This window comes from Neolamprologus multifasciatus, chromosome 22, assembly GCF_963576455.1.
Source record: "Neolamprologus multifasciatus chromosome 22, fNeoMul1.2, whole genome shotgun sequence".
Lineage (NCBI taxonomy): Eukaryota > Metazoa > Chordata > Actinopteri > Cichliformes > Cichlidae > Neolamprologus > Neolamprologus multifasciatus.
The window spans coordinates 26,992,361-27,013,927 of record NC_140459.1 but is presented as its reverse complement, the minus strand read 5'-3'; the positions used below and the strand labels follow the sequence as shown (position 1 = coordinate 27,013,927).

Below are 21,567 nucleotides of genomic sequence, written 5' to 3'. Positions count from 1 at the left end.
TTTCCATTGTTTAAGCACTGCTTCCAGCCCAGAGTGATACCATATATGCCCTATACCTGCAGAAAAGACTAACATTGTTATCTTTTTACAAAAAAACAGCTGAACATGAGAGGTTTTTGGACCAATTTTGTGTTTTCCATTCTTTAAGCACCGGTTTGGGCACCGTTTAAGCACCGGCACCGTTTCAAAAGTACCGGTTTGGCACCGGTATCAGATAAAACCTAAACGATACCCATCCCTACTGATGAGCATATGGGCTGCAAATACAGAACAAGCAAACTGTTCAGGTTTCATCAGACAAAACAAAACAAAAAATCTCTGCCACTCTTTGTGGAGGCTCAGCTTATGATGGGAAGAGAGAAATTAAGTGGAAGTACTTGATATCAAAGGTAAGGGTGAGAGTGTGTGCGCTGGGATGTAAATGAGGCTCTAAAAACGTATAAAACCTGGAAAAAGAAAGCGGCTGCATTCTGGGAATCACATTTGGGAGAAATGAATAAGAAATGATGAATATATTCAGGCTTTTCTCCTCCTGACCTGCATGAGGAGGGTGAGGCTGTTTTATTTTCAGTGTCATGTCAAAGTCAAGAGAAGTCAAATCAAGTGAGTGGAAATCCAAATGGGCACTGATGCATTACAGCAATCTTTGCCCTCACCGGGGTGTGTATGTTACTCTCTCATAGAAGGCTGCCAGCCCTATTACAGTTCAATAATACATTTGGGTACAATGACTTCTTTTCCCACCTTTTTAAAAATACTCCACACATCACTCCCATAATGCCGATAATGATCCGTGCTGGCAAGGAGAACTGAGTTTGACTTGCAAAGAGAAAGTGGGGGGAAAAAAAACAAACATTTGAAGCGAGTCATCTCGGGAGGCAGTTGAAATAATTGGTGCTGGGCACGGGCTCTGGTGCCATGTGGTGTTGTTATTGAGCCTCGCTGGCTGCGACACAAAGACGGGCGGGCGGGCAGGAAGGTAGGACGGCAGCCGGCAATGATTATGTTTGTGGGAAGGTGAATGTTTACACACTGGCCACTCACGTGGAGACCATGTGCTCACTCAGAAATGCAAGCTCATCTGCCAGTCACATCGGAGGAAGGGAAAAAAATGGGAGGGAGTGAGGAGGAGGAGGAGGAGGGGGTGGGAGAGAAAAATAAAGCAGCACTCATTGGATTGTGGCCAACTATTCCCATAGAAATCTCACACTCGCAGGCTGGCTGCAGCCCCGAAGCCGGCGGTTTTGCACTTGAAACGGCGCCCGTTGCTATTTTTGGGATGTGACCTGATGGAGGAACCCCAGAGGGAGTGACAGGAGGACGACGCTGATTCAGAATCCACCCTTCCCTCCCCCTCCAATCCACCCTCACCCCGTTCCTTCGGTCCTCCCTCCCTCCGGCTCTTCCTCTCCTGCTCCGGTGACTGCACAAACCCAGGCCTCTCTGACCCACACTGGAAATACGGCACCAACAAAACCACGTGAAACGCAGCAGGAAGGGAGTATCGCACTCCAAAGTGTTTCCCTGGCTGACGCCCAATTAATGTTCGCAAATGCAAAAGTGGGTTAGAGGCACATCATTAGGTCTTCGTGCTTTGGATTCAAGAACAGGGAACCGAACAGCGTGACATTCTTTGCTCAAACAACCATAGCAGGAACCCTTTTTCCAGCAGCCAGCATCGTCAGCTGACCTACACCCACCCCCTCCTTCTCCTGTTCCCAACCAAGAGATCACAAGACTGGTCATCTGACAGACGGCTCCATCTGAAGGGCTCCGACTGGCCAGATGCCACGATGACCACCTCTGTAGTTGGTACTCACAGAGACTCAGAAGCTGCTGCTCAGAGTCAAATCTCAGCCACAAAACAAGTTCTAAACCACAGCTTCCTCAACACAGACCAAAGAGGAAAGGATTCAGTTAGTGGGTTCAGCTGAGGAGACACACCTCAGCAGGAGGATGCACACTCAAGACGAACAAACTGTCATTATGAGACAGAAAAAAGGATTTAACACATGATCGTGGATGTGGGGTACTTCTAGAGATCCATGGGGGTGTAAAAGCAGAACAAGATCAATCGAGTATATCAGTCGTCATTCTTGGTAGTACCGCCACACAGTGGCTTTTAAACCATATTAAGATTTGGGCATTGAGGTAAACTGTCTGATTATTATAGTTTGTGTAGTTTAGTTTGTGTGTAGTTTGTGAAGTGGAGCTTCTGCCTTTTTTATTAAGCCTTTTTTAAGTTGACAGATTTACTTTTAATCAAAGGTTGGCAGTGATGTAACTCCAAACTAGTTACGCATGAAACACACATTTATGTTGTCGTCTTGAAGCCTAGAGGTTGATGACCACCAGCTAAACACAGAGACAAGAATCATGCCATTAAAGGAACTATCACTTTACACCAATCAAGATTAGATGGGTTAGGATGGCGGGTTAAAGGTACGACCACCATATTATCACACAATACCAGGATTTCAACGATCTTTGGCTGTGTTTGGGTTCCAACGACCATTTCCAAACAGCACTGATTAAAGCTCAAGAGAATCATTTTAAATAACCACGTTTGCATTGTTCTGGTGCTAAAATTGAACTCCTAACTTGGAGACGGACTGTTAGTGGTCGTCGTTCCTGCCACACTTTAAAGTCCACCGTGTGGCGTGCATGGCTAATTGATACACTGAAGTGTGCATCATGTGTCCAGCAAAAAGCTGGGATTGAGTTAGCTGGAATAAAGTTGTGAGAGCAGTCTTCCATTTTTATTTTCCTCCAGTTTACAGAATATCTGTAAGAAACAAAAAGAAGCTGGTTGGTGCTAACAGGTCCAGACTGGGACCAGAATAAATCAGCAGGACTTTAAAGTGACATAACATCTGAGAAAAACAGAAAAGTAAACAAAAAAACAAACAAATGTGTTTTTGTGACAACGCTGCATGGTACGGCATGAAAACCGCAAAAATTAAAATATCCCTTAATGGCCCGATAACGCCGGCAAAAGCTCAGTTTGTGCAGCCCGTGTGCACTGCTACAGTGGCACGTATGCAGCGTACAGACTGAGCTCTTTAACATTCTGTAAATATCTGACAGCTCTGATTCCTCAGCTTGGATAGGCAGAAGAATTGTACACACACACACACACACACACACACACACACACACACACACACACACACAAGCTCCTACCTACTCCCACTCTGCAGTCATTGATTTTTCCCAGCTCAATACTGCACAGCACCAGCCTGTTCTGCTGACTGCACAAGCCGGACAGCGAGGAGAGGACGGAGGGGGAGGGGTGGTGGATGCTGGTGATACTGATGCTGCTGAGGCTCTGCTATTCAACGCGCTCATTATTTAAGGCAAATGATGAAGAGGAGGAGAGAGGACATAGATCAGGCATGAGGAGGAGTTGAGAGGTGGCGTGGTTAAGTTGGAGTAGCGTGTGAGCACAGGTGGGGTGTGTGACTCTGTGTGTGTGGAGGGGGGGGGGGGCAGCTTGAAGGAAGGTCACAGCAGCATTATCAATGGCAAATATGACAACTGACAATATGAAAACACAGAAACGAGCCATTTCTCTATGTGCAGGGGGAGAAAGGGGAGGACCGGTGAGCCGTGTTGCAGAGAGAGCAGCAGAGAAGCTGCAGCTCTTTCTGTAGAAAGCCTCTCTGTGGCAGCCATTTTGTGCTTTTTCCCAGCACTGCCTAACATGGAACTTCAGAGCTGAGAAGTGCAGAACAGACTTCGGGAGCTTTCAAAGGCTGAAAAGCAGCGTTTCGAACGATGAATTCGTTTTAAATTCATCTTAAAAACGATACAAACTTTCCAGAATTTTATTCTTCTTCGTCTCCTTCTTCTAACGCACTTCTTGTTCACAAATGCTGAAAATCTTCGCTGCTCCCACAGTTCTTACATTCTCCACTTCTCTCTCGCCCGTGCTGTCTCTGAGTCATCTGCTCTGCTCTCTGCCGTCCTAATGTATTCCATTTGCAGATTACTTCACTGAATCAATCAAGCTCGACCAGAGCCATTAGTCTGCCAAGCCAGGCTTTTTTCTCCCTCTTTTTTTTTTCTTTGGTAGGTTATGAGAAGCAGAAAGTGGAAGAAGCAGCGTAGTGGCTCGGAGTTAATGACACATATCTGGAACATGTAACCCTGGTCAGTGGTGTAACTAGATCTGGTGGTGGTGGTGAGGAGGAAGAGGAGGAAGAAGAGAAGGGAGGGGGGTGCCAAAGTTCATCTTTCCCTGACCCGCTTCATTCTGTCATCTTCAGACCTCAGAGTCTCACCCGCTGCCCGGGCTGGCAAGCTTCCTCTTTCTCAGTCCTCCAGATGCTGAACACCATATATACAGCAAGAACAAAACAAAACAAACCCAGCTCGCTCAGAGTCGACACATCCGCTGTGGCAAAGTGAAGAGAGTAAGAAGAAAGGGATGGAAGAGGAAGAGGGGGAAGCTGGCTGCATGTCAAGGGCTGCCATGGTTACTGTGATCCACGTGGTTGACACGTTAGAGCCGACACAGTCCCTCCCCCCTGTTGCTGCCATTCCTAGGTCTGTCTGTCTCTGTCGACGGCCTCCCTGCGTGCCTGGCAGGGTCACGGTGCAGTCAGCTACTACAAAAGAAGAAGCCCGTCATTGTTACAGGAAACGCAGACGTACCAAAGCCCTGTTCACCCCCACACACCCACACCCCCCAAATATCCCTCCAGCTCCTTTAATTACATTTGTTGGGGAGGCCTGGGAGACAACATGGAAGCACAAAGCGGACAGGGCACGCTCAAACTTTTTTTGCCATCTCATTCCGGAGATGTTTATGTTTATATGCCAACGACCTCATCAGCAGAGCACTCCAGCGCTGCGCATTTACCACTTGTTCAGGACAAAGTAGGCTTTTGATATCAGAATGGGGTCATGGGAAAAGTCATCGCTTCCCTTTCAAGCTTAAGATCAAGTGAATTTTTTTTTTCTCAGAGCAGTTTCTCTTCTCTTTCTCTCAGCTCAGAATCTGAATGTGCTGACTTGACTTACTGAGCCCAAAAGCACATTATCTCTCGCCTATGATCAGAGCGCTTGTCTTCATCATTCACAAATGACACACAGTCCTTAGACAAAGTACAATTTAAGATATTTGTTCTGTCAAACCACCAGTCAATGCTACATAACCATGAAATGCCAGCGGCTTGCTGAAAAGAAGACAGACGTGTGGGCGTTGCCGACATGTCAGCCGCCACCCCAGAGCCTCCACCTGTATCTGGGGACTGTGTCCACGTACCAAGGGCTGATGGGAAGTCAACCAAAGACCTGGGGAGAGGCTGCTCCAGCCCCAGCTCAAGATTTGCAGGGCTGAGCTCAACCATAAGGGGGCACTCCCATCCCACTATGAGGGAAGAACTGGAGAAAGGAGGAGAAGCAAGGCAGGCCCCTGCCTCAAACAGCAGCAGCAGCAGCCATTACAGGGTTTCACACACAGCACAGACAGACGAGAAACTCCAGGCACAGCCAAAGCACCATATAGGTGCGCCATGCACCCTTACCATATATATATGCCACCGAGCAGATGACTCGAACCCCAGTTAGTGTTTGAAATTAACAAATCGCATTTGTGCAATTTCATCTCCCCAAGGTAAATAACAAAGGTGGATAGTGACAACAACAGCAGGGTGTCACAACGCTCACAGCACCCTGCTGGGGACAGATATCTCAGACACAATGTCTACTACCTCCACAGATGAGCAAGCTCAAACTCCCGAGAGATCAACATTACACTGCTACTTTATCAGCAGCGTGGGTAGGATAATAACATGGACCAGAAAGTAGAAGATGAAAGAGTAAACCAGCAAAAACAAAAAAAAGGGAGGATGCCACGGTATACGAAAATCTAATCCTTCTGACACTGATGCGCAGTAAAAGCTGTTCAGCTTTTACTTTGCTGTGTGATACAGGCTTGCAGTCAAAAAAAAATATAAAAATCTAGGCCAACTATGAATCTTAATCAATAAGTAGGGAGGTCTTTTTTAAACGCTCCACATTTGCCTAATTGAGCTTCACTGTGGGGGTAACACAAAAAAAAGGAGGTGTGCAATGCACACAAACACTGCAGCAGCCTGTGTGGAGCTACCACAGAGTAGATGAAGGGAGGCGGTGGAGAGGAGGAGGAGGAGGGAGGGGGTGGTTGGAGGGGTCTGATTGCTGTGAATAATGGGGAGATGGTGTGTGCGTGGGGGGCCTTTTGTGGAGATCACAATAGTAGCAGGGAGTCCCAGGGCAGCGCACAGATGCCCGAGTGAGGCAGGCAGCTGCCCAGCCCGAGGTGAGGGGTGATGGGATGCGCAGGGCTGAGGGGGCTGGAGGGGCCTCGGGGTGAGGTGGGGGAGCTAGAAGGGTGGGGAGGCTCCAGACCTCTACAGCCAGTCTGCCTGCTTTCCAGACCAGCAACGCCCCTCCCTCTTACTGTCACACAGTGTGTCTAGAGGGCGCTACTAAAGCAACGGACACCAGCAGTGAATTAACTGGGGATAGGAGGAAAAAAAATCATATGTAATATGAAAAGGGATATTTCGCAGAGCGAGAGTTAAATTCATTGTCAGCCTCTTTTCATCAGTCCGTGCTCAGCAGCTTGTTCCAGCGAGCGCCAGAGAAAGCCAGGGACATACAGTGCTGCAGTCAGCCACAGTCTTTGTGCTGCAAAACTAGCTCAGCCCAGCAAAAATGGAGGCAGAGGGGAGGGGCATGGGAGAGTGTGCACGCGAGTGTGAGAGTGAGTGAGTGTGCAGAGAGCGCAGAAGGGAGAGTGCTTGATGCACTCTGTGTGTGTGTGTGTGTGCGCGCGTGCGTGTGTGTGTGTGTCAGGGCTTTTTTGTTAAGTTTTTGGGGTGGTTTTTTTTCCAGGTGGAGAAACAATTCAGTGAAGTAAATGCAAAACAAGACACTTTGTCAACAGACTGAATTTCCTCAAATACATTCATTAAAAATCATCTAAAGAAAAGAAGGAGAAAGAAACAGACGAGCTGGGAGAATGGGGGGAGGCACCCTGGAATCTGAATAAGACATGTCCACACAGGAAGCAAGGCCCCCAGAATAGCAACAGGAAACTGGCCCAGGACTCTGAATACTGTCAGAACCTCGCAAAACAAGGCTGCGCTGCACAGCGTTATGAAAGCTGATTTACTGAGAGAAGAGAGCGAACGAGGAAGGGAAGAGAGGGGGAGGAGGGCGCAGGCGAGGGAAAGAGAAAACGAGAATTTAGACAGAAAGAGGAACGAGTCAGAGAGAGAGGGGGGAGAAATATATTCATATAGAAATATATTTCAAACAGAAATAAAGAAACGCTGCACAAAAACAGAGTGTAATAATGAAAAAGGCGCTGAGGGGGTTGGGCTGGGTAGGAGAAAAAAGAGAGAGAGAGACAGAGAGAAAAAAAAAAGTGGGCCGGCCTTGTCAGGCTGATTGCTCCAGAGCTATGTCGCAAAAACAAGCTTAGCTGCCGCATGAGAGCAGAGCTGGGTTGGGCTGAGGAGGGAATGGGGATTGGAGGCAGAAGGAAGGGAGGGGAAGGGAAGGGAGGGGAGGAGAGGGGGGGACTCGGAGTTGATCAGCAAGGCTGGAAGATCCCTCGGTTCCAGATCAGAAGGCTTGGCACATAACATTAAAGGTCATTAAGGGGGGGGGGGGGAGAAGAACTGTTGTTGGTGTGGGTGGTCCCTGAGCTCTGGATAAGAGTGGATTCACGCAAAGGCGGGACTCAAGATAAGCAGTGATACGTTTAAAGGTGGGGAAAACTAGGATCTTCAGTGGATGCCTGTCCAACCAAAACAACAAAAAACAGGAACTTGAGAACACAAATAGCAGAAATGCATCAATGACTTTACACATAAGGCTCAAGAATCTGCATAATTAGGGAAATACATTCTCCTAACGGTAAAGACTCTTATTGTAAGAAGAGAAACCAGAGGACCAGGACAGAGGAGAGAAAAAACAAACTCGAGTGCAAGTGTATGACCAACATGTGACCTTCCTCTTAAGTCTAGAGCACATTCAGACACATCAGAAAAGAAGAGCACCACAAGCAGTGGGCGGTCCTGAGTGGGATTAGCCCCACAGTGGAGAAAGGGTGTACAAAAGACTTGGGAAAGGACAAGAAGGGGATTTTAAAGAAAAAGAAGGAAAAAAAGACTAGAAGAGAGGTGGGTGGGAGTGGCGGGGCTTGATGGTGACCTGCTAGTTATTCCCCTTTCCACGGTTTGACACAGAGAGGAAGTGTCACATCTAAGGAGTATGAAAGACGCCTGCTTTACTTCTGATGGGCCCTCGATGAACGAGTTCCCGAGTATTCACGTCTGCAGGGCTACTACTACAACACACACGGACACCCCAAAAATCTGACCAGCATCACACGTCAACATTAAAGGTGTGTCCCAGACGTGTGACATTAGCACAGACATCAAACTCGTTGCAGAAGAAACTTTTCCTCAAGAAGAGCTAAGTCATTCATGTGTTTTTAAAAAAGAAAAGACAGAGTCCCCCCCTTTAATCATGAACTATGGTTATTCATTACAAACAGAGTCAATAATGTGAAGTATTTGATCGAAAAAAAGAACACAAACCCTTTTTTTCTCTCCTACTTCTTATCTCTTAATTCATTTCCTTTCCTTGAAATGCCACAAGTGTTATAAGGCCAGATGAATATTCGAAGACCACAAAGACTACTACTTTGCTGCTGTATTCCCCCCCCCCCCCCCCCCCAAGACAAGCTTCAGTTAGATAACCAAACGGTAAAAACATAAAAAAGGATTCCTCAGAACTGATCAAATGAACAGCAAGGTAAATACTCAACAGTTAAACTGTGCATGTGTCTCCTGAAGCCAGAGTGAAAACAAACCAGGAACCAGTTGAACCTGCTCAGCTAGTTCCACTCTGACCGCACATGTGTGTGTGTCTCTCTATGTTTTAATCTCTCTCTCTTCCACTTCTTATCCGCAGCCCTGTTCTCAAACCGACTGTTGCTCTCCTACCTGCGCCTTCCAGCAGGCACTGAGCCTTCTGTACACCTTTATTCCCACCTCAGCAGCGGCCTAACAGACGCTGGGTTTTTAAGCACCTGCCTCAAACAGACCCATCTGTGCTCTCGATGAGGTGATGTCTGGCTGGCTCTGCACGAATGCTACTAAAGTAGCTAAATGGCATTTACCCCTCAGTCGCTGTTGGATCGGGATTCAAACAAGATCTCAGGCAGATTAAAAGAAATGAGTCTATACAAATTACTGCAGGTTCTTACAAAATAAACATTTTTTTCCCCTTCAAAATAAACCTGTACCTTTCTTTCTGACAGATGCACTTAAATACGCTCCTTTGCTTGGCGTAAGGCTAATTAGTTATTCAAGATTAGATTAGCAAACGCTTCCTAAACGAGAGAAGTACAAACACAATTTAGTACCAGTTACTTATTTTGAGACAAGAACAGGAAAATTTGTATCTATTACGCTCATCAATCCACTAATAAGTGGAAAATAAAAATAATCATACCACATAAAACCTCCACATTTATTGGGCTAGAATACAAGGAAGAATTTGTGTGTGGACAACACACACACACAAAAACATTTCTATACATTTGATTTATACAACCTTGGTTTCATGTGTGGTCAAACCAACACATATGAACCCCAACAAGTCTGACCAAGACCCCTTAAATGATCTTTTCTTTTCTTTTTAAATGATTATTTTATTTAAGCTACACCCACACAGTCATAAAGCAACAGCAGAAGGACAATGAGTAAAGCAGTTTTCAAAATGATTGCAGCTGTAAATCTTTCTCTCGGTTATTTGGGGGAACTGCATGTTAAAATAGAAAAATTCAATAATAATCAGATCAGATATTACACATATTACTTCCAAACTTGGCTTGCTTCCTAATAATGTCAAAGCGAGCACATGCAATAGGTACCCATCCAGGCCAATTCCCACCTAAACCAAACAGAGGCTTTCCAGTGGTGACAACAAATCCGAGGTTGACTGTCTCCTGGTGTGTTCAACACGGGACAAAGGGCAACTTCACATTCAAGCCCGAAAACGGCTCAAGTTAGCGAGTTACTACATTAATTCTTTTTGATATTTGTATTCCTTGGTCACAAATGTTATTATCATTTCATTTTTTTATACAAGTATGCATCTTGTTTTCTTTACTGCAGTGACCTCACGTTTGAAATGATTTTATTACGGCAGAGCAGTTAGACTTTGGTTTTTGGGCTCCGAGCTCACAGGTCCCCAGAAATCATGCACAAAAACTGGAGTGATAATTTTTAGAGCCTGTCGGTGGACGTTGAGGTGTTAGAAGGGATGGATAGTGATGCAGGGCAGCGACATAAAAATTAAACAGACCGCCAATTTGTGCTGTGTTTGTTATATGGTATAAGTAGAGAGTGCCATGTTATGTGTGTGACGCAGCATAGCCCGAGCTGCCTACCTCAACTAGATAGTAGTAAGGAATAGGGGTGGGCGATATAAACGATATACAATAGAAACTATATAAATTTGGCCAACGATAGAGATTTTGACTATATCGCTCTATCGCGATAGCGCATGTTGATGATGTAATCAAGCTGCGCCTGTTTTGGTCGAAAGCATCGCAGGGGCTAAAACCATTATCATCTGCAAATTATGGCGAGCTACAGTCATAGCAAAGAGATGAAGCACTTTTGAAATATGGGGAAAGCCAAAAACTGCGCTTCCTCCACTTCTGTAACATTGATTCATTAATGTTGAATTCTCTCGCAGCTGTTCTATTCCCGTGTTGTTGCAGTATATTAATAACTAACCTCGTATTGTGAATAATCTCAGTTGTTCTCTTGACTGAAGTTTGCTCCGTGTATAGCATCCTGCTATGCGACTGCATTTGTCCCTGACCACCAGAATCCCTCACGTTAACCTTTATCGAGTGGGAAAAAAAGTTGGCGTTCATCCTCCAGCTTCACTGTGCTAATGTTATGCTAACATAGCTGTGTTGCTAGCAATCACGTAGCACAACATTATATACCAGGTAGTCCAACTTCAGTAACCCTTCAAACGCCACTGCTGTTTAGTTTTCTGTCTTCATTTATGTCGGAAGTGATGGCAGAGCTGTACGTTTGAATTAGTTACAAAAATCTCTCAGTCAGAACATGGTATGAAATGTGTAGGTGTAAACTAGCGAGCTAACTTCCTGTTAACTTCTAACTCCATTAAATTTAATAACTTCAGTTTTCATGGATGCCTGGATGTAAAACTTAATTGTTACACCCGATAAAGCAGCAACGCTGATGATTTCATTAAAGATGAAAGAATTTAGACCGTTTTTAACTCTTAGTGTTCGTTTGACTTTGGGACCTGAAACAGACGGAGTTTTGGACCCAGATTACTCTGTGAAGCTCCTCACTACGGCAGCCATAATGCTCTGACAATCCATCAAGCAGTGCGGCTTACCAAAGTTGTACTAAAACATTTTTTAACAGATTTCTGCACGCAGAAATCTGTTCGAGGTCAGTAAGCACAACCAGAATTCATACATAAGGCGCACTCTCGATTTTTTGAGAAAATTAAAGGATTTTAAGTGTGCCTTATAGTGTGGAAAATATGTTATACAGAAGAAAATAATATATCGTGATATATATCGTTACCGCACATGCTTCAAATTATATCGCGATATGAATTTTAGGCCATATCGTCCAGCCCTAGTAAGGACCACTGTCTGTATAAGCAGGTGTCCTGTTAACAACAGCAGAATTGTGATGCAGGCTGTAATGAATGTGTGGCTCTTTTTTTAACAACACATCCATTTATTTTGAGTTCGGGGAAAGGACTGGGCTAAGTACTATTTCTTTCTTACTGATAGCAGTCTTTACACATATTTCAGTTCTATTGCACAAAGCATTGGAGTTTTTACACCACTCTTTATTGTAGAGTTTCATAGTCACAAATCCTTTTCTCAGCATTTCTGACTTGTTGGTGATATTTTCTGCCGCTTTTATAGTTTGGCAGAGGTTACAGAATAACTTCAGCACCTTGTACAACAGGTATCATCGATGCACATCTACTTCTAACACCTGCAGGTGTCACCCCAGCTGCTCGGACTCAGGCTGGCAGGGTTATACTCTGAGTTAGCATGGTCTCATCTGCACACACTTTGGTGTGCATGCCGCAGGGATGAGGAGGAAAAAGAACGGGAGGAGGAGATCTGTTTACCACTGCCATAACCAGATTAATGGCTCTGTCGGCCAATCAGACAACACTGATGGGGAATCCCTGAGAAGATTGAAAGTAAAAATAATAATAATATTAATAAAGAAATAAATAAAAATAGCCCTGGCCTAGCCTTCCTGACCAATGGCCAGGTCCACAGAGAGGTGTATAAATAAATAAGGGAAATAAATAAAAGAGGAGGGAAACACATCCTGAGGGCATCCCCTACTGGCATAGACAGCGCTGCCTCTCATCCCTCCCTCTTTCAGCATCTTCCACTCAAACCAATCACTCACACTATTTGAAGTTATTTGCTTGCACTCCCTCAGTCCCACACATCTCCCCCCCTCCCACCCCTCCAAACTCTGCTCCCTCACTTTCATTCTTTCTTATTAATGATCTCATTTCTCACTCTCCTTCCCTGAGGCCCAGAATGAGGTTAGATCTGCAGTCTGACCTATAAACACTGCCATGGAAACTGCAACGTGTTACAGCGAGACACCTCTTTAACACGGAGCATGGGGTGGAGGGCTGGTGGAGGGTGAGTGTGTGTGTGTGTGTGGGGTTGGGGGGTTCTCTCACCTTTATCTTAGCCAGAGGGCTATCAGATGCGAGATTTGCTTCACTTTCAACAATCCTTATCCAGGCAGAACTATTTTTCTCCGCTTTCTGATTTCTTTGCTCTTTAAGAGCAAATGGAAACCGTGACTTTGCTTGCTCATACTATCAGCTTCTTGTGGGAAGGGGTCTAAATTAACATTATAGCGCTCTTTACCTCTCCTTCAAAAATTCTTGTGCTGTTGTCACTGATATCCAGATACTACTGAATTCAACTTTATTTATACAGCACCAAATCACAACAACAATCGCCTCAAAACACTTTATATTGTAGAGTAAAACCTAGAATAACAGAGAGAAACCCCCAACAATCAGATAACCCCCTATGAGCAAGCACTTGGCGACAGTGGGAAGGAAAATCTTCCTTTAAGAGGAAGAAACCTCTAGCAGAACCAGGCTCCAGGAGAGGGACAACGATCTGCCATGACATGTTGGGGAAGTTAGGAAGAGGGTGGGAGATACTTGGTTTCAAATATTCCATCTAGGAGGGAGAAAATGCTCAAGATACTGTGAATTTAGCAACAAAGCTATTACTCCACTAACATCTGCAGAACAAAATATTGGGCCTTTTTCTACTAAAGCACATGATACCCACAGAGTTGTGATCATGTATAACATTTCCATCACACTGCTCTGAATAGATTGACTACCAAACCATTGGATTCACAAGTACAATCGATTGCACGGTGGGATCCAAAAGCCAACATTTACTCCACATTTGTATGTTTCCTTCACTCTGAGTGACACTATACAAATTCACCTATGAAGTAACTCAAACTGAATCACAGAGCAAAGCCTAGTAAACATCAACTGTTTTGAGAAATAAGTTCAATTTTAGTCTGAGTTTCAAGCAGGAGAAATGGGTACAGAGTAAGAAAAACCAGGATGGGATTTGCTTAAATCTCATTTAAGGGGTGAACCCATGGTCGAGGGGGTTTAGGCGCTTACCAAATCGGCTAAAGCAGCCTAGTTCCCGGATCAACACCCAGCCAGAACTTTGCTGCATGTCATTCCCCTGTTCTATCCCCACATTTCCTGTCAATCTCCACTCCACTCTATCGAAATAATAAAGGAAAAATATTATAACATGTTCACAGAGGCAGCCATAATGACATTTAGAGCTGGGTGATTTTCCTCTACCACATATGGCTATAGACTCTGAATCCAATCAAGTCTGACTAACATCACTAATTATATCAGTGCTGTCCTACATGTTGGGCTGACTATGCGATTACGATTACAAATGGTTTATAAATGTTAGTTTAAATGTTGCTTCTGTGGGATATTCATCAAGAGCGTCTGTGAATGTGGTCTGTGGAGTTCTGGCGATGAAACCTGCTACAAAATTCAGAAGTTAAAAGCGAAGACAGAAGCCTCACCGGCAGACTGGATGGCCGCGCCTGCATGCTGTCTTCTTGACTGCTCTTGTTTGGCTGGTTAGATGGAGGAGCGCTGGACTGTGAGCTGAAGGAATCCTGGGAGAGTTCCTGATTGGAAGAACGAAGACAAGAGACAAAACGGACACAATGTAAAAAAATAAATAAATAAAATAAAATCTCAGAGTCGAGCATTTATTACTGCTTGTTCCCTTTTTGCAGTGCACAGCTAATATAACCACTGTCACACTGATACAAATAACAGATCTCCACTGGGCTGGATAAATGTAGAGAGCCGTGACCGACTGTGATTTGAATATTTACTGTACGTCATGTTTGTGTTGCCACAGGGCTCACATGGCATGGGGAAAACTCGCTGCTTATTCTACAGCTTGTGCTTCAACTTCAATTTATCATATTTTTTTTATTTATTTTTTAAAAGAAACTACTAAAACCTGCCCCGTTCTGTCAACGGTCTTGTTTGCGGTCCATTTCCTGTTGTTCATACTATCCATTTAACAGACAGGAGCCTGTTTAATTAACTAAGTAATTAAAGCTTAATTACCAACAAAGCAGCTCTGAGTGGGCCACACCAAAGGTTTATTCAAAAGCTCTCATGGCTGTTTCCGTGTTTAACCCTTGCAGAGCAGCACCTCACTTCTTCCATGTGCTTTTGCTATGGAAAGCTGAGCGTGCAATGTTCTTTTCAACCGACTATTGACAGTTATCAAGTGAAGGCATTTCCTGGGAAGCAGGCAGTTTGCAGTGCCACTGTTAGATCGGCACGGACATCATTACAGCACTGATTAAGTACAGTAAAGTCAAGAGCATGTGTCAACGCAGGAATCTCCTGCTAATGGAAACACAGTTGCCCCTGACACAGAACATCGCATCAAATTACAGCTAAAGTGTTCTAATAGAGTTTTGTGTGAGGATTACCTGTGGAGGAGGTGGGAACCTCTGATAAGGTGACTGCTGCTGTTGTTGTTGTTGTTGTTGTTGTTGTGGTGGTTGCTGCTGCTGCTGTTGTTGCTGCTGTTGCAGCGGGGGAGTCTGAGAATATGGTGATGGCTGGCCCTGCTGGCCATGACCTGGAGGCTGTTGGGCTTGAGGTGGTGGACCTCCTGGTTGTTGTTGTTGTTGTTGTTGTTGTTGCTGCTGTTGCTGTTGTTGTTGTGGTGGTTGTGGTTGTGGTTGTTGTTGTGGGGGCCCTTGCTGCTGCTGCTGCTGCTGCTGTGGGGTTTGCTGCTGTGGTGGCTGCCCTGGACCAGAGGGTTGCGGGTACCCAGGCTGGCCCTGAGAGCCCTGCTGACTTTGCGGACCAGGTCCCTGCTGCTGCTGCTGTTGTTGACTCTGCTGTTGCTGGGGAGATACATAGGGTGGCTGTCCTGGCTGAGACTGCTGGGGCTGGCTATACGGAGGTTGACTCTGAGGAGGGCCGTGGGGACCTTGAGATTGTTGGTATGGGGGTCCTGTCTGCCCGTGTTGGCCTGGAGTCTGTGAAGGATGGCCCTGTTGGGGGTATGAAGGTCCAGAGGTTCCCTGGGGTTGGCCAGAGTATGGAGGTTGCTGCTGTCCAGGGTGAGGCGCAGGGCCATGCTGACCATAGTAGCCCTGACTTTGCTGTCCATAGCCTCCTGGGCCCTGTTGTCCATATGCTGACATCTAGAAAATAGGATATCAGTTATCAACAGTAGTTTATCTTCAAAGGGGAAGACTAGCGATGCTTGATCTGAAAGTGCGGGCAGACACAACCAGGCACAGTTTTACTATCCGGAGCCCCTCTGTGGAATATCAGTCACTACCTGAATACAGCATGTGTACTGATGGGATCTGCAGAAATATATAAAAATAACTCAATATTCAAAATCACCTCTTTAGTTTTTTTTCCCCTTTTCATTTTTTACCATTCATTCTCCACAGAGTAATCAGAGCATCTCTTCATCTTCCTCACAGATTAAACAGAAAAGACAAACTGCCCCCCCACGCCTCAGTTTGAGTGGTGTGTTCCTCACTATAAACTGATCAGTCAAAGCACATAAGAAAAATCATCCAAGTGTCGGAATTCAGCCGTGTATTGCTTTAAATTACTGGCATGAAAATAAAAATTGAGTTTTGACTTCATCTCCTTGAACTTCAATATGAGCCTTTTCATATTCTGCCCGAACCTGCTCGCGGAATGCCTTTCAATACCAGTGTTTTTGTTTCATTACCCTCAAGGAACATGGAAGGAGAAAGCGCTGACCTTGTGAGGAAACACTGTAATAAGAAAAGAAGAAGGGGGGGGAGCCATGTGTGGGTTTTTTCTTCTTCGCAAGGGGACTGAAGGGGGGCGAGGGGGTTCTCAGCTACTCAAGAACTATAAGAAAATACAAGATAGTAAAGAATGGCCTCACATTTAAAACAACATGAAGTGGCTGTATTGTATCTGTCTGACAAAGGCGGGGAAGCCGTTTTCTTCTCTGCAGGGCACTTATCGAGTCCACGGTCAAACACCAGGCAGGCCAGTATGAGATAATCACACCACACAATGGGCACAAGACCACAGGCAGCGGACGCACAAGAAAAAGGCTTCACTCTACGGGATTCCCTGCATGCATTTCTCTGTTAAGATGAACTGCCTGGCTGAGAGAGTTCAAGAAGGGGCTTATTCCTAGCTATGAGTAAGTAGCTATAGCAAACTGGATGTTTGCCGTTTTCAATTGGACAACGCTGTCAGAAGGTGCTGCCCACTGTGCCTGTCGACACAGCTTGGATTTCCCCCCCATCTTTGGCTTTCAAGCATGAAAATAAATCAGACAGTGGGAAACTGATGGGCTGCTCTCTTTTGTGTCTATCCCTGTAAAGAGTTTTTTTCACCCCTCCTCTTTCTTCAGAGCCTTTTGGGATTCAAGTGAAAAAGATACAGAAACACAGTTTGGTTGGACTCTTCAGAGGAGGTTCGTGGATGTAGTTGAGGAAGGCGCGCAAAGGGTTGGTGTGACAGAAGAGGCAGAATTTTGGTTGGGGCTTTCATCCACCCTAATAACTTATTATTTAAAGTCCTGTTTAAGTATGCAAGGTAAGAGACACTCAAGGTGACAATGCCGATATTTCTTTGATGTCTAGCAGAGCAGGTGAACGTTATTTGGCTATGTGTTAATGCACTTTATCCTCTCTAGTTTACAAGATATATCTTGTTTAAAAAAACAGACACAGGGTCACACTGTAAGTCCTTCAGATCTTTAGCTTTTTGCTTAATTACAATTGTTATGCTAAGATAACTGTCTGCGGGCTCAGATATGACATCGACGTAATCGACACACACACACACACACAGCACCACGCCATCTTCCCTATGACAGCCAGAACAGGGTCATGCCTTAATGGCTTTCAATTCCTTTAAGTCACTGTACCTGGATGACATTTGTTAAATATCTTCTGCTAACGAAGAGTTGTTTTGACCTGGATTAGACTTTCTAGTAATGACATAGTTGTTCCAGTGCTCTATTACTCTGGCAGTATGGCAGAAGAGTGTTACCCTATCGATACTACAGGCTCTCCTCTCAAACCATGCTGTCGTTTCTTATCCTAGTTCGTGTCTTCTTCTCACTAGATGGTACAAATTTGTGGAATAAATTCTGACTGCACAGTGCTGCTTTTTTAAACTCGACTGCTACATATCACCTCACAAATATTTTTCTTGTCATATTTCTTATTCAAATTATTTTACATTTCTTTTTAAGGACTTTTAAATTGGTGCAGTAAACCAAAATGTACAAAAACATCTCATCACCTACTTAGTGGACAATCTGATAAATTTACTAGCATAATTGATGAAAAGAATTTAGCCTAAGTCACCAGATATTTCAAAAATAATCTGCACAGAAATGTCTTAACAGCAAATATTGGTTGTGTAAGGTTTCAATTAAAACTGTACAAATAGAGAGCCAAGTTAATCATTACTGACCTGTTGTCCGTATTGCATGCCACTCATGGTTCCGGGTGGTCGGCTCTGCATCCCAATAGGGTACCTCTGAGGGCCCGGAGGGCCATAGCCTTGCCCTGGGTAAGAGCCTGCCTGCTGGGGTCCAGGCCCTGTGGGAGGTCCTTGCTGCTGCTGCGAGAAGGGGTTGGGTCCTCCATATGGTTGGCTGCGCATCTTCCCTACCTGGTCCATTGGGCCTGGAGGCTGGAGAAGATACAAAGAGAATATGTGATACATCCATGAACTCACAAAATAGATTGCTGGAATGACAATTCTGACATTAAAGCTGTATGGTGAAGCTGACTTTAGAAATAACTGTGTGATCCACACAATTATTGTGATTTTAGTGCTGATGGTAGTGGCATGTCTAGAGTCCCTATTAGAGGGTTCAGTCATACCTCCTAACAAGCTCTATAGTGATAGAAATAAAGGGATCTTGTTCCGAGCACAGTGATGTGACAGAAAAGGATGAGAAAATGCAGTCCAGGTCAAATTTAGCTAGAGTTATTTAGGAACCTTTTTTAGTGAGTTGTCTTGAGAAGGCATTACTCAGCATGACTCCACTGCAGTGTGTCCTATGAGCATCATAAACCAGCCACAGTGTAATCAAGCAAATATAGAACAAAAAGCAGAAGGGAGGGAAAAAAACTGTAGTGGATTTACTTTCCAAATAGAAAGGGAAAAAAAATTGGCCATGAATGAATGAATAAGCCCACTACATCCGCCAGGAGCGTTTCCCGGCCCAGGAGATCATTGTGCCAGTGGGTGGATACTGTTACGGCAGAGACGTTGGTAAAGGTTTCTATGAAAATAAGCTTAAGGAAGTGGAAGTGTCTGCGGTGGCTGGAGCTGTGCCCACCTCTCAGCTGGAAGCCGTGTAAGGATAAGGGGTCGGGTGGTGGATGTGGGGAATGACCTAGGGCATCCTGGACTCGTAGAGATTCACGTGGTAAAAACAGGGAATGTTACGGAGTCAGATGGCATATTCTGGGTTGGTGGTGGTTTATAATGAGGTAGCTTCATCTGTCAGCAGCTGGAACCAGTGTCATAAAATGTCTATGCCATAAAGTCGGTGACAGTGTGTTTGTGTGTACATAATACATGGTGGGATCCCTTCCGACACAACACTCCCCCGGCATGAGAAAAAAAAAAAGTATATCCAATATTTCTAAAAAATTAATAAAATGGGATTCCACTGCAGCATTATTAACTGGTCATCAAGTGGAAAAATAAACAAATAGCAATTCACAACAAGTTTTCTGCTCGTTTGCCATGGTCTGATGCCATCGACACATCACACTTCTGACAGCCTGTGCATGTTCCCATCAAACCCACCGCAGCGGCGTCTGAAAGTACAAACCACAACGGGGTCTTTGAAGTAGCAACACCTCCTGGCCTGCTGACCTCGGGCAGCAGACACAAAGGTTTCATTGCTTCCCACGGTTATTAATCTGTGTGCAAGTGTGAGTGTGTGTGTGCCTGCGCGCGCGTGTGCGTACGGGTGTGTTTTTCCTCCCCCAAAAACCTCTTTTCCTCGGTTAAGGGAGACAACCACTGGGGCTATTTATAGCCAGTGAGACGGAGAGGGCAGTCTGCCGAAAATGTAACAGGTCCCAGCTGCACTGCTGTTTGAACCCGGGCCAGGGCTTGCTCTTCCTGGGCTTTAATAAAGCAGCAGGCTTTGGCACTCTATGAATGACAGTGCTGCAATGAAAGAGGGGGAGGTCGGGGTAGGGGGTGACTCAGTAGGAGGCTTGTGTGTTTGCGAGTGTGTGAAAATATGTGTGTGTGTTGCGGAAGACTGTAGCTGTTGGAGGTGGTGGTGGGGGGGTGCGGAGAAGGGGTGGATCAACAAGCTGTCAGCGTGGTCAACCGACATTATCCAAGATAACATATTCCACTCCAGATTTTCCCTCTAGCCTCCCCCAGGCCAAACTCTCCTGAGCTCCTCCAGGTTCACAAGAGTGTGTGTTTGTGTGTTGTGTTGGATGTCTGTGCAGGGAAGCAGTAGGTGGGAACAGTGGGAGGTGGGATGGGGTATCTTGCACTCCCTTGGGTCATTACCAACCGCACCAGGGGTAGAGGTAACAGGCTCCACTGTGACCTCTAATGCACTTTTAACCCCAGACTCGAAGAAAGGACACCATGCCTGCTGCCCCCCCCAGTCATGCCAAGATAGGAGTCCAAACATCACTCTACACAGCTTAAAGATGACTGGTAGAAAGCAGTGAAGCAGACACCACATTGTTGCTGTTTTTTTTTCTTTCTTTTTTTACACATTTCCAAAAGTTTCTTTTGTCCAATTATGGCAATGAGGAGCCAAGAGGAGGAGAAAAAAACTGGAGCGGTTTCTTTCACTGGACAGAAATATCCTATAGCTCTTTTCTAATGAGCTGCTTAAGCAGTTAGACAGAGCCTCCTGAGTCATCTGTAAAGTGTGCCACCGAGGCCTGAATCACTGGTAATGTCCTCCAATCCACATGAAAAATGACTAGCATGCAAACAAACTACAAAAGCCGGCACACTAAAGGTAAAATCTATTTCTCATTTAGACAAAAATCTCCCAGCGATGACTGGGCCATAAAACAATCAACCTTTCTTCCCCTCACCAATTTCGGTCGATACTTTTGCCAGCAGTGAGAATATTTCTAAACGAGCGAACAAACTGGCTTTTCCATTAAGAACCATGACAGCTCGGCGCCCAGCTCAGTGGGGAGAGAGCTCGCAAGTACGACTTGACTACAATCGGGGTTTCCAGCCCGGAGTGGAACGTGCATAGTAACGGCTCCCGAAACAACCACTCTTCTCCCTCTCGTGTCTCAGTTATCACCCACTCCACAGATGCAGATAGGGGTGCTTTGATCAGGTCAGGAGATAGTGAAGGTGAGCGTGCACTGTTCACAAGTGTGTTAACGTATTTAAATTAGGCTTCATTTTCTTATTTTTGAGTCATAACTATTAAACATTCTAAATCTTTTCTGAGGTGAAAAAGCAGAAGAAACAGGTAGACTGCACTCCATTGAATTTTGTTTCTAAAGATTATGAAAACATAATTTAGAAGAAAAATTAATTTGTCGTATTCGTTGAATCAATAATGCTCTTGTTTTGCAGTTTTTCCACTTTACGTGGACCAGTTCTCCCAGTATACAGCCAGTATAAATGTATTTATTTTCTCTGATACACCCGCAGACCTTCCACGGTGTAGGCTCTAGATTGTGGGGACAAGCAGCTGTCTCTACCTGACAGGCTTCATGAGTTCATGGAAATTCACTCTTAAAAAAAAGTTTAATAAATGCATGATGTTTCAAAAGCTTGAATTGAGCAACTGTTTTTAATCGTCGATGACATTACTGACCGCAATAATTTGTGATTATGACTTGCCACAATGAGCAGCAC

The 21,567-nt window shown here is 45.0% G+C and overlaps 1 protein-coding gene across 1 annotated transcript in view; it reads right to left on the bottom strand.

The window, feature by feature from the left end:
• Positions 1 to 21,567, bottom strand: part of arid1ab (AT-rich interactive domain 1Ab) — a 56,736-nt gene that overhangs the window by 14,484 nt on the left and 20,685 nt on the right. The window contains exons 2-4 of the mRNA XM_085148023.1: positions 18,154 to 18,375; positions 15,144 to 15,869; positions 14,208 to 14,315 (exon numbers count right to left, since the gene is read on the bottom strand). Coding sequence (XP_085004149.1) covers positions 14,208 to 14,315; positions 15,144 to 15,869; positions 18,154 to 18,375 — 1,056 coding nt within the window. The remainder of the gene's footprint in view (positions 1 to 14,207; positions 14,316 to 15,143; positions 15,870 to 18,153; positions 18,376 to 21,567) is intronic.